Here is a 13,762-nt window from a genome sequence, read left to right as displayed (position 1 = left end):
TCCACGGCATTAGGAACAAGTCGACGAACGAAAGAACACACTACGCACACAAGCATGAGTATTCTTGTTTCACTGCTAGAAAAACAAGAGATCGACAACATCGATATTACATTAAAAATAAGGAGGAGATATTCTTATATCTATGGGGGCGACTGAGAATGAGACCGCGCTGGTTTCGAAAAGTTTGGATCAAAGGGTCACGACGATCTCAGACACACTTGACTACGCCCACTTCTCGCCATGGCTTATTTTAAAATTAACAACCCATTTGTTAATTTGCACACTGACAGCTAAAACACAGTATAGAAACAAAACAAATTAAAGCACAAGACGAGATAGGTGATGTGTGAAGCCATTTTCCCTGTATTACAACGCACTTGTCTATTTTCTGACTTATGTCAAAATAGCAAAAAGAGGAGGAGGATACTCATATAGAAAGCATTTATTAATTGCACCCTCCTATTGTTTGGACCATTACAAAGAAAAAGCTCCATTATAAGTATTTCAAACAAAATCCACTGTGTTGTTATGACTTATTGAATGCAAATTTTAAATAGATCTGTTTAGCTCACGTGTGTAAACACGTGGGCTATTGTCATAGCGATGTCTGTCTGTCTGTCCGTGTGTGTGTGTGTGTGTGTGTTAGTGTGTGTGTGTCTGTCTGTCTGTCTGTCTGTTTACACGATAACTCAAAAACGCCTGAACGGATTCAAGTCAGATTTGGTACACAGGTACCATATGCTACTTGCAAGAACTGATTAGATTTTGGTTAGTGTGGCTTGCATATTAATGAAGTTATGCAATATCGTTTTTTTCCGTACAATGGTTTCCCTATGGAGACGGTAATGACAGTGTAGACATATATCAAGAAATACCGCACAAACTTTCATGAAACTTTTCATAGATGACAATCTCAGAACATTATGATGATACTGTGAGTGTCATGTCAATTGTCTTCTCATTTGCATATTTAATGAACTTTTGTTATTAGTGAGATAACTCTAAAATTCCTGCACCAAACTTGATGATACTTGCAACAAGTATTGATCTGATATATATCTAATTATACTTAGAAGCATTGGACAGTGTCAAGTTAATAAATAGGTCATTTGCATATTTTATGAAGTTTTGTAATTAGTCATATAACTTCGATATAACTTCACCAAATGTGATGAAATCTGCTGCAGATACTGATCCGACTGATATCTTACTGTAGTGTAAAGCATTCAGTAGTGTGAAATTAATAAAAGGTTCATTTGCATATTTAATGAACTTTGTAATTAGGTATATAACTCTGAAATTACGGCACAACAGTCTTGGAAATTGGGTACAGATATTGTTTTGATAAATATCTAATTGTAATGAGAAGCATTTGGCAGTGTCAAGTTAAAAAATAGGTCATTTGCATATTTTATGAAGTTTTGTAATTAGTGATATAACTCCAAAATAACTGCACCAAATGTTATGAAATCTGCTGCAGATACTGATCCGACAGATATCTAATTGTGGTGTAGAGCATTTACTTTTGTGAAGTTAATTACGGGTTTATTTGCATATTTAATGAACTTTGTAATTAGTGATATAACTCCAAAATTACAGTGTTAAATTTGATGAAACTTGCTACAGATGTTGATCTGATAGATATCCAATTGTACTGAGAAGCATTGAACAGTGTCAAGTTAATAATTAGCTCATTTACATATTTCATGAAGTTTTATAATTAGTCATATAACTCCGAAATAACTGCATCAAATGTGATGAAAACTGCTGCATATACTGATCTGACAGATATCTAACTGTGTTGTAAAGCATTAAGTAGTGTAAAGTTAATTAAGGGTTCATTTGCATATTTAATAAACTTTGTAATTAGGTATATAACTCTGAAATTACGGCACCAAATTTTGTGAAATGTGCTACAGATATTGATTTGATAAATATTTAATTGTGCTATGAATCATTGAAGAGTGTCAAGTTAGTATAGGGATTATGCATATTTAATGAACTTTGTAATTAGTGACATTACTCTAAAATTACTGCATTAAATTAAATTAAACGTGCTACAAATGTTAATCTGATGGATATCTAATTGTCCCATGAAGCATTGAGCAGTGTCAAGTTAATTAACAGCTCATTTACATATGAAATAAAGTTTGTAATTAGTGATTAAAATCTGAGAGTACTGTGCAATGTTGAAAAAACCTGCTTCATTTAGTGGTAACATATTGTTCTGTGAAGCGTACTACTATTAATGAACCTGTTGTAAAACACGTGAGCATATTCAGTTCATATCTGTTTTTTGCTATCTGTCTTCTTTGCCAGAGCTTTTTCCTTTTGCATAAGATTTACAATACGATATTTACATGTGATGTAGTCATTCTAATGATATAATAATCGTTCTAGTGATGTAAATGAATTAGTTAGGTGCGTGTTTTCATTTATCCAAAGATTAGCTTCATCATTTATGATAATGTGTGTTAATGGTTATATTAAAATAATCTTTACTCAATATCTGTCATTCCGTATGTGTCTTTAGTATTTTGTCCTATTTTAGATGTACCTGAAACGTAATGTGTAATTTGGCCAAGTGCTGTTAATTTGTGTTATGACAATGCAACAGGTTGGTAAAACGTTAGGACATATTTAAGAATTTGTGTTCATTTCACAGGATTTGATGGCGTGTCACAAGTTCTATCAAGGTTTGGAAACATTGCAGTGTGGATGTCACAGTACGATTGCAGCCCAACAAATTCACATAGCCTTGACTGCCCTTTTGGAAAGATGGGCTGCAATGCCCATGGACTTGTGTACCTCATATGTAAACGTAAGTTTCGTTTTAAAATGTCTTACAGTCATGCTGCATCAATAATAAATACTATCTAAGAAGTGCCTTACAACTTCATTTTGTTGCCATGTTACTTAAACTTGTAAAGTTAGGTATGTGCTTAATGCGACGTTTTACTTATATCAACATTAAACCGATTCTAATCTTTGGATGAGAAATGTTGGCCTTTGCAAACAACTCTTTCAAACTTTCTCGGTGACTGTTAAAAAGAGTGATGAGAGCTGGAAAGTGTAAAAACGGGAACCGTGTGTTTATATTCCCTAATATCGAAGCATAGATCCAGATCAAAACATTTAACGCTCGTTGGCCATTGCTACAGATTTCCAAAATTTGCTCCTGCAAACTCATCTTATGGGCGGTTACACATGGACGTCCGAATCACGAAAGATCCGTTGAAACTATACTCACTAACTTGAACTTGTCAATAACGAGCCAGCCTCAGTCACCAGTCACCATGAGGTCTGACGTGCTAGCAATTGTTCCTGCTTTCGTGGGAACATATAATCTACCTTTGCCGAAGTGGCTGTAGTAGTAGTAGTAGTAGTAGTAGTAGTAGTAGTAGTAGTAGTAGTAGTAGAGTAGTAGTAGTAGTAGTAGTAGTAGTAGTAGTAGTAGTAGTTGTAGTAGTAGTAGTAGTAGTAGTAGTAGTAGTAGTAGTAGTAGTAGTAGTAGAGTAGTAGTAGTAGTAAAATCAAATACAGCTATAGATATGTTTGAGAAACACATTTTTCGCGCCGAATACAAATTGCAGATTTCATATTAATTTGAACATATCACTTTTTAATCATCCCTAAGAATTGATACAACAAATATAAAAGCTATCAGACAAGCAGTTTGGTGACGAATATAACCAAAGAGGACAAAAATTGCCATAGAATATAAATTTGTATATTTTTGCACGATTTAAAGAGGTCTGAAATATGTTAATCTTAGAAACCTACATCCTAGACATCAAAGCCGTCGAATTTGCAGGTTTGATCGAATAAATATTAACTATTATTGCACAAAAATGACAATAATTGCCTTACATACAAATCTGTACGTTTAATCAACATTTTAACAAATCTGAATAAGGTCAGCCCTAGAGACCTATATACTAAATACCAAAGCTGTCAGATCAGCCGTTAAAGAGAAGATTTGTGTTCAAAAATAGCAAAAGCAACCACAAAAGTACAAATTTGCAGGTTTCAAAACAATTTGGACAAATCTGGTTAAGGTTATGCCCGGGGACGTGTACCTACGAGAATTTAATAAAAGGCTTTTGACCGGCTGTTTTGAAGAAGAAGGTTTGTAAGTAAAAAATTAACGAAAATCGTTCGCCAGCCGACTTGAAAAGTGACAATGCAACACATCCACATGTCACTATTAGTGAAAGTAAGAGGCAAAAATCAAAACTACACACACACTTCATCAATTGATATCAGTAATGATGCAGTTTTGTGGACTAGTCAAGGCCGAAGTGAAAGTTGCAATGACATAGAACCTCTATTGAATCACAGAGATCGGTAATGTTGTAGTATCGTTTCGATTGCTGACTCATTGCCTGTAAGAATCCTTAACACACGAGTTTCAATAGGATAGAAATATTACCAGTTGATATCATTCAATTAACTTAATTCCACAAACACATGTCAATTTTGCCATGGGCATTTTTGTTCACAATCCCAGCTCTTTCAACACTCTAAAGCATTTAACATTTTTGCGTTGAATTTTTGACGCGAAACGGCATTGCTGTTATGTTGATTACCAGACAATTCCATATCATGATCATCATCAAACTAGAACTATAATCCTTTGCATGTTAATGAAAGTATGGAATGCCATTGGGGACCCCTCGGCGAAAACTCTTTCCCCATTTAAAATGCAGGGGTAGAAAACAAAAATGTTTTCTGTCGAAATATACGAAAAGATATCACCCGGCTACAACACAACTTATAGCGGCGCCGTCAACTTCAAATGCGACAACAAAATATCAGTCCTAAATCTCTCCTGATTTCGATGACGCTCAATCATCAGACGGAGCGGAGAGAGGTTAGCTCTTGGTAAATTGGCCAGCATCATTTGTGCCTCCCCTACACATATCACTGTAAGTAAAGTCAAATTTTGTCATACGCTTTACTGGGATGGTTACAGTTGACGAATTACTACCTTTGTACCATATTTGCCAGCGTTACCTAGGTAAACAAGGTTAAATTATAGTTTTCAGAGTCAGTTTACTTGGGCGTTTATCGTGCACAAATCCCAATCATTAACCCATACAGCTTACGCTTAATTTTATAGACAAAGAACGTTTTCCTAGCAGCAGACAATGCCATGCAATCAAGATCATCATTCGACGAAGGACGAAGGACGAAGGTGAACAATGCCCACAAGCTATACCCAACACAAGCACACATAACAATGAACAACCTTGCTCATTAAGGGATTGTGACGTTCCTGTACATACAATGGCGGCTTACAATTGCGACACGCTGTCTTGCTCTCGTGTTGTTTATGCTACATATGTATATATGACGTTATTTACGTTGCTGTCTCATGTTGTTTGCATCAGTCTTCAACATGATCCTAACAATCTGCTGCAAATCAAGAAACTGTTCACAATGGTTATTTGTTCTCTCCCTTTTGGATTTTCAACAACTTGACACCAAGCTCAGAATGTCAACTTTACTAAAGCGTGTAACAAACGTCAATCCCGAAGCTAACACAAGGCAAGGGCAAGGTGGACGTGGCGGTCTGCTGGCAAAATTTCGGCACCTTGGTCATCGGCCACCCTTGCCAAGAATGCCGCTAGCGAATGTTCGCTATCTCCGAAACGAAATCGAAGAATGTTTCTGTTACCTTGTGACAAGAAGAGAATATTTGGACTTTTCTGTTATCCGCTTCACTGAAACCTGGTGGACTCCGACATTCCTGAATCCAGCATCTAACACACTGCTTTCTCACTTTAAATTTCGCTCCAATTGCTGTCCCCTGCTATCGGGCAAATGAAATGGCGGCGGTGTTTACTTCTGTGTAAACAATCGCTGCTGTACACTCAGTGTGGACAGTTTTCGGACAGGGTTGTGAATTTCGCCCAAAGTCGTTTCGTAAATGACCAGCAATACGAAATCTTATTACCATACCTTTCGAAACTTTATTGTGGTTATCCTCAAACTCAGTTGACACGACGGGAGTGGTATTTCGGGGTCAAAGTTGCCGAAGTTTTGACCCCATGTTGAGGACTTAGTAATCGGACTGCAATCCAGAAATCGGACGTCGTGTTTGGAATGTGATTAGGAGCTAAGTATTGATAATTTGAAACTTCAAACCACCGATTTTTAATTTCGATGTGTTTAGAAAACTGTATATAAGAATATTTCATGGTAACGAGTTATGTTTAATCCATGGACGACTCAACTATATTTCGACGTGTATAGCGCTTAGATATCGGACACGGGCTGTCTCTGTGTGTTGCTTTCGGCACCTTGTATCGTACGATGTGGCTAACTTCGCTAAGTTTGTTCAGTGAGTATTACTTCTAATTGTTTCCATTTCATATTTTGTTTGTATTGGAATCGCACAGGCATTATTTAATAAAAAATAGCGAGTATATTACATCGTATGGAATTATTTACGCGGTAAGTCACTTACTACGTTTACACAATTATGCTAAATATTGTCTGTCCGAAAACTTGCACACTTCTTACGTTCATTAAATGTACTTTTTTTCTCGAAAGAACTGCGCAGTTTTCTTTAAAACTACATGCAATCGTAGCGAACAATTGAAAGAATATTTTCAAAATCATTATTCTCCCCCACATTCAAAAGTCAATGCTAAATCAGGACTTTAGTCAAAAATTTCAGTTACTTTGACCTGACGGCAGTATGTTGACAGTATCACAGACGCGGGGTCAGACGACAATTTGTGACCGCCGCTCGTAGCGAACTCAATAGCTTTTACCAAAAAAACTATCGAAAACGGGACAACAGTGTCACCTGACTTAATATGAGGTCACATGACCTGTAAAACGCTATCGATACGGAGCGAAGTGAGTGTAACTAACAGCATGTCACTAAATGTCCGAAAACTGAGGTCGTCCGAAAACTGTCACACTGAGTGTACTGATGTCAACATATTTCACCAATCCTGTTTCACTGGGCTAGAAACACTGACAATGAAATGCCGACCGTTCTACCTCCGTTTTAAATTTTCCTCAGACGGTTGTTTTAATTTACTGTATATAAAAGAAGAAGATCTTACAGCAAGAAACACAAGACACATTAGGCAAGGCCTTCAAAAGAGGACACAAATTACAAGAAAGTATCAAGAACTGCAGATGCTGATAAATTCGAGTTACCTGACACACTCAATGTATTCGTCAGTCGCTTTGACAAATTAACACCAACCCTGATCCACCGGTTACCACCGGTTTGCACACTCCACCTTTTGTTATTCACGAAATTTTACGTTCAAAGTCAGTTCAATGTCAAGAAGCAACAGGCCCTGACAAAATATCACCACATCTGTTGAATAACTGTGCTCAGCAGCTGTCTGGTGTATATACAGACATCTTCAATTTATCGCTCAAACAATGCAAAGTTCCTCATTGCTTCAGAAGAACAGTCATTTGCATAGTAAGTTCCAGTTCCAGTGCCAGAATTGGAGATTAAAGAAACAACAGAAACGGCCTCTTCTGCTTCATATTTGGATATTTTCCTTGAATTTGACTCTAATGGTCACCTTTCTACAAGGCTATATGACCAAAGAGATGATTTCAACTTTAGTATAATAAATTTCCCACACCTGATCAGTAACATTCCACTCTCACCAGCTTATGGAGTATACATTTCCGAGCTTATTCGATATGCAAGAGCATACAGTTTATATGGTGATTTTGTGGAGAGACATGGCCATCTCTCTAAGAAACTGTTAAATAAAGGTTACATCAGAGATAGACTTGTCTCTACATTCAAACGTTTTTTTGGCAGGTATCGCAAGCTGGTAGATAAATACAATACCTCTTTTCGACATATGATCGCTGATGGCATCAGTGACATTGGACCTTAGTTAGTGACCACTACCTATTTGACTTACATATTGATGTATGGCGGGTGCCACATGTGGGGAAGGATGCGCTTACTATTTTCGAAACACCTGACATCACTTCATGGTCTTTTGACCAGAGGTCTATTTATCTTTCTTTCATGAATTTGCATTATTTCTCTGTTTGTGTACCGGTTATTTTACTGTCTTTTCTGTGCTGTTCTGTCCTTATGTTTACAACTATTGTATGGATAATGAATTTTGACCTAGTGTTATCGGATTACAGATTGGTATGATTGCGATTATTTTACTGCCTAAGGGAGGATATATAATAAGATCATACTCAACCGACAAATTGCAGCCAAAGCAGAGACACAGAAGCCTGCCCTGATGCCAACCGCCTCAGACAAACGACGACCTTGTACACGCTGGAGGGAGTTCGCAGGGGACACATCTGGCCATTACCATTTCGACCGAAAACACATCTGCTCCTCCTGAAAAGGCATGATGTATGGCCAACAAGTCGTATGAAAGGACGAAGATTATAACAAAAAATGAAAGGAAAAAAAAACAACAACAACGACAACAACTATAGTCACACTCCTGAAATTTGGTTTGACATAATTTTGCATATAACATTATATTATATGATTTGAACTAGATCAAACAATCGACTATGGGACATCAAATTCTTGGTATTTGTTCGTAAGATACAAAAGATATGATAATTCAGTTCTATCTTCATGCTTTCTTTTACGGAATGATTGCACGTGGTTAGCGGAGTATGTGCGAAATTTTAATAGTTTTAAAGATCAAATCTGTCTATTAGTGCAACTTTGAGCTCAACTTATTTACCTTTGACATCGATATCAGCAAAAATAGGTCGGTTATTACGAAACATCGCCTGTACGAATTCCGTATACGTAACAGCATTAGTGTTATTTGTACTGCATCATTCACGAGACTTAGTTGAGTGTTTGTCATATCATATTAAACGATTGCTGATAAGACAAGGTAATAACCGATTTATCATATACCAATGCCGAGTATGTTAGAAATAATAGGAAGAACCTCGAAATTCGAGGCTTTCCTTTTATTCCGCCTTACCAATCTCCCATGTAAATTCAAGCCATAAGAAAAATATCAAGACAAAAAATATTCGCACGGGAAAGATGTTTTATGATGCAATGTGTTTTTACAATCTATACCGATCAAAAGCTTTCCTCTGTTATATATCTCTCCCGATGAGTTCGATCACACTCAATAGTAGCACTTAGTAGAGGGACGTGGCAATTGTTTTGGAAGTCTAAAAATGCCATGTCAACAGGTGTCGCACGCGCGACATCGCTGTCACGCTACGCGCTGTTTTAACTAGACGTCTTTGCCATGCAAACTGTAGAATGTTTGTCGGAGTTTGTCCACAAAATTATAACTTCAGTAAAATAAAATAAAAATACATGGCAAAATTTAACATAAATACACACCTGCGCCTTTAATCTTTGGGGTTTCGTCGTAAAGTAAGTTTCAGTATCGGAGGACGCGGAGTCCAATAACTTTGACACGGAGTACAATAACTTTAGGTGTTATTGGCCTCATAACACCTTTACGCCAACACGGGAAAAACAAGTGAAGATTCTACATTTTTACAAAAAGTATACTTCGAAACATTCATTACATCACGCAGTGAATGATGGCCATTTCAAAACCTATGAATTGGAGTGAAATTATGCCGCTGACCTACAAATTCTACCATGTGCCGTGCGCTGCGCTGGTTAACATTTCGTTCTATGCGGACCATGTGTGCGCTAAGCGGACGCACTCAATACGTTTCCAGTCTGTTCGCGCTCGCTCAGTGCACTGCGCGACGAACAACTTAAAACGCCCTAATAATTATGACTTTGTTCTGGTAAAATAGGACCCAAAGGATGTATAATAATGTTATATTTTTACCTTATTTAGTTACCAGAAATATGCTTATTCTTCAATTTGTCATGACGACAATATTGCATCCTAGGCGAAAAGCGATGCAATGTTGTTTGTTTGATTTCTATAAATATCATATTGCACACGTGGTTTCGGAATACTCCATGACTTATGACGTTTATAGTTCATATCTCGACGTTATCCGTCAAATATTATGACTGATATTTTGCGGTAAACGTCACCACGATAGAGAAATATTGGCACTGTCATATGGTCATCTCTTAAAATCGCCATTCTTTTCGAAAAAAAACCATTATTTTAATAGTGATGCTTTGTTATGATATTTATATCCTTGTACAGCGCATATTAGAATCAACGGACAAGTTCCTTACAAAGGCTATCTGGAAGTCTACAAGAATAATGAATGGTATGCAATGCGCCCGCATTATGATGACATTGAAATGCAGGGCAACGTGGCCTGCCTAGAACTTGGTGAGTACCGTTTTGACACTAATCAAGCAAATAATATATAACATATGTGTTCTATTAGCATTTTACAAGAATTGATTCCTAGTTGCAGAAGTGAAATTGTGTCAGTTTGAAAAGATAGTATACTAAGTCTTCCAGTAACTGCTACCGCGTTTCCTGGAAATGCAAGGTTGATTCCACAAGAAATAATTTCCAGTAATTACACGTTACTTGAAAATGTCTAGAATCAGATATCAAAAAATTATAGAACCTTGTAAATGGTCAAACAGTAATCACAACACGTAGCATTTATCACAAAACGTAGCATTTAGTGTAAGCCAATTCAATTTATCATCAGAAGTTTAATTGAAACTTAATTAAAGGTGTCATTCACCACAATTTGGGCATTCTGGGACATGTGAAATCACTAAACTCTACCCGGTGGGTTCATCTAGAACGTAAAGGGAGTTTTATCCCCTTGCGACAACATAGAACGGGAGTAGTAATTTTAAATAAATTAATTATCGATCAAACAGTGTAGGAGGAAGACATTGTATACAAATCTAAATGGCTTACAACATTTCTGGCCATGCTGTGCGATTGCAATAGCCTCGGAACATTTTTCTTTACTACTGTCATTATCTGTTACGATAGACTAAACAAGGCTTATCGTCTTTTTCCAAGCACAAGTTCTCAAGATACCTTCAGTCACAGTCGCTTATGGACAGGTACACGGTGCATTGCCCTTCTGACAAAAACAAATCAAGACACACCACCATATATATTCGGCCGACATTTTGGTGATGCGTAACGTCTAGAACTGCGGTAGAAAACACTGCGTAACTAACCATAAGCAACTGTGATGCCCGTGTACGTAGTATAATATTGAGATCTTTATTTTGGAGATAAACATGTCAAGGTTGTGTGATCTATCGAAAGTTTGTTTTGGTCTCCGCTGGCATGAGTGCTAATTACATGTTTAAATTAAGATTTACGGGGTCTTTGTTTTGTGGTGGGAAGGTATTTATACCATTATTGCGACAGCAGTAAAGGTCAAAAACGCACTGCATTGTTTGCATTGTTCAATTTTTCTATGATATTGAGTTGGAAAAACAGTGGCATTGAACGCGCAAGAAATGTAGCATTTTGGTTACATTTGGTTGATATATTTTAGAGATGGTGGCTTTGCCAAAATTAAACTCGTTTACAACATTTTGATTGATATCTGTGAATGGTAAAATCAGTTGGTGAGAACTTTATTGACTTACAATGAAACAGTAGGTATTTCAATTGCTGTATGACAAATTATAAAGTGTCACCTGATGTTAGATGTCAGGTTAGAGGGTCGGTTCTGGAGTTTTAAGATGTCATAGGATAAGGTAGAATTGCAGGGATTTTGTCATTTTCTAAAAAAAGACTGTAAGCTGTTGATCTCAGCAATGCACATTTGAAAATACACATTTACAGTTGTAACTAACACCCGATCATTGAGCCCTGCCAGCCGACAATGCGATTAAGTTTTTTTTCCTGTAAACCTTTTACATATTTGGTATGTGTTACTAAACATTAGTGACCTTATAATTCCTTCTGTACTTCGATCAGTTTGTCTAGCATTTCGTTGATATGGTACTTCACGCATGGTTTATCTTAGGAGCCGCAAGTCGTGTACTTATATTATGTTTGAAAATGGCAAGATGTAGTTCGTTGGTTGTTTAGATTTCCGTGATTAAATGTCAATGTGTTATTAAGATGATTTGCTTTATCAGATTTTTGTGACTCGTCTACTGTTATGCTGTATTATCACTTAAACTTGTAAACTGCTGCAGGGGGTATTCTAAAAATTTCATTCTTACAACACCAAGTAAAGTTATATTTTCAAGGCAACCGTCCTGGAGGAATGGAATATCGCCTATTACATTCAGATTATTTGGTAAATTCAAGGGAACAGTTTTTTTTTGTAAGGATGAGGGACAAACACTGGGCCCTTCAAAAACACCGAATTGTATGTTAACAATAAGCTCATGGGCCAGATAAAGTGTATAGTTTATGAAACATGTAAATCATATAAATCTGCTCTCTGTGAATGTGGTTTGTAATGTTTGTTTGCACCGGGATCATGTGACCGTGAATTTGAATAACCTCTAACGCTTTGTTTTTTCCTGCCTGCACAAAGGTTGACAAAATAATGAAGTTGAAAAGTTTGTCTCAAATTTCTTCCATGGGACGTTACCTTCTTTTGTTTCGGACTGTTAGAAGTGTTACGACGAGGATAAACTCAAGTTAAATGCGAACATTGTCAAGGCCATGATAATAATATCGAGCCAAACAAACATATTAAAATATCACAGACATAATTTGCAAGGTTGACACATAAGCTCACCCGAACCTTGCAAATGCCGAAAACAGTAATAAATTGACATATTTAGGGACATTGTCGATAACGACTGTTTTCATAGTTTAACTTTTTGGCTTTGTCCAGAATTTTTAGAAGCCTAAGCCAGTTGCTTAGCATGGGATGGACATTTAGTAGTTGGACATTGATATTGAAGGCAATTTGGTTTTAAATGAACATCAAAGTATAGAAACAAGGGTAGAATAACTAATGTATTGGGAGTAGTACAAGACATAAATGTATCAAGTAAAATGCCATCAGATCCGAACTCACCACTACGTCATTTAGCGAAGACATAACAATCAAAACCGCTTCAATAAATTCCCTTTCCTTACAAAGAGTGGTTTAATAACCGAGCTGTTACCAAGTTGTTCCAATTTTTCTGACTGCAACCCCTCCACACGTTATAGAGTTCATAAAGCACTCGCACGTATATACTCACTACAACATATGTCAGAGAAACTTTGTCAAAGCAATGGATAGGTCGCAGGACTACGCGAAGGACACTGTTATGGTTCTGCCCAACAATAGGGATATCAACTAAGGTTAGAAAATTCAGTAAATTCTCAATTTAAGTGGACCTCACAACGTATGGTACAAAGTCACCTAATGAAGACATCACAGTCAAAACCACCCAGCTAAAACCCAACCATTTCAAAGTGTGATATGTATGTACCAGTGCAATGCCATGTACATTTTCTTTGGTTGTATTATTTTAAAAGAAGTCAGCTGAATTCATTTTATTGAAGACCAACATTTAAATATAATGAAAACAATATGAAGGAGTGAGAATTTACATACCTTGTGCTTACCACTGACTTGTAGGATATCCAGGGCTTGTGACTGCAAGTTCCGAATCTATTTTAAACCACCATCAACGGCCTAGTGTCAATTGTGCTGGAAATGAAGACAGAAGTTGCATCCAGATGAAATTTACTGCTTTAGCTACATTTCAAGGGGTTGTTCATGTAGAATGCCAAGGTTAGTAACAGCGTTTTACATGACATAGAAGACACTGCTTTGAAACAATTCATATCAGTTTAATTGTTCGGGGTGATGTGTGTTCATATGCACGTGAGATATGTTAAAGACTAATTTGCTTCAAAAGGAGATA

The 13,762-nt window shown here is 36.8% G+C and overlaps 1 protein-coding gene across 1 annotated transcript in view; it reads left to right on the top strand.

Moving 5' to 3' along the window:
* LOC139116757 (uncharacterized) overlaps positions 1-13,762 on the top strand; it is a 141,941-nt gene that overhangs the window by 31,105 nt on the left and 97,074 nt on the right. Inside the window, exons 11-13 of the mRNA XM_070679401.1 lie at positions 2,666-2,821; positions 10,149-10,280; positions 13,474-13,629. Of these exons, the coding sequence (XP_070535502.1) occupies positions 2,666-2,821; positions 10,149-10,280; positions 13,474-13,629 (444 nt within the window). The remainder of the gene's footprint in view (positions 1-2,665; positions 2,822-10,148; positions 10,281-13,473; positions 13,630-13,762) is intronic.

Source organism: Ptychodera flava, chromosome 18, assembly GCF_041260155.1.
Source record: "Ptychodera flava strain L36383 chromosome 18, AS_Pfla_20210202, whole genome shotgun sequence".
NCBI lineage: Eukaryota > Metazoa > Hemichordata > Enteropneusta > Ptychoderidae > Ptychodera > Ptychodera flava.
This window is presented reverse-complemented; position numbering and strand designations above follow the sequence as displayed.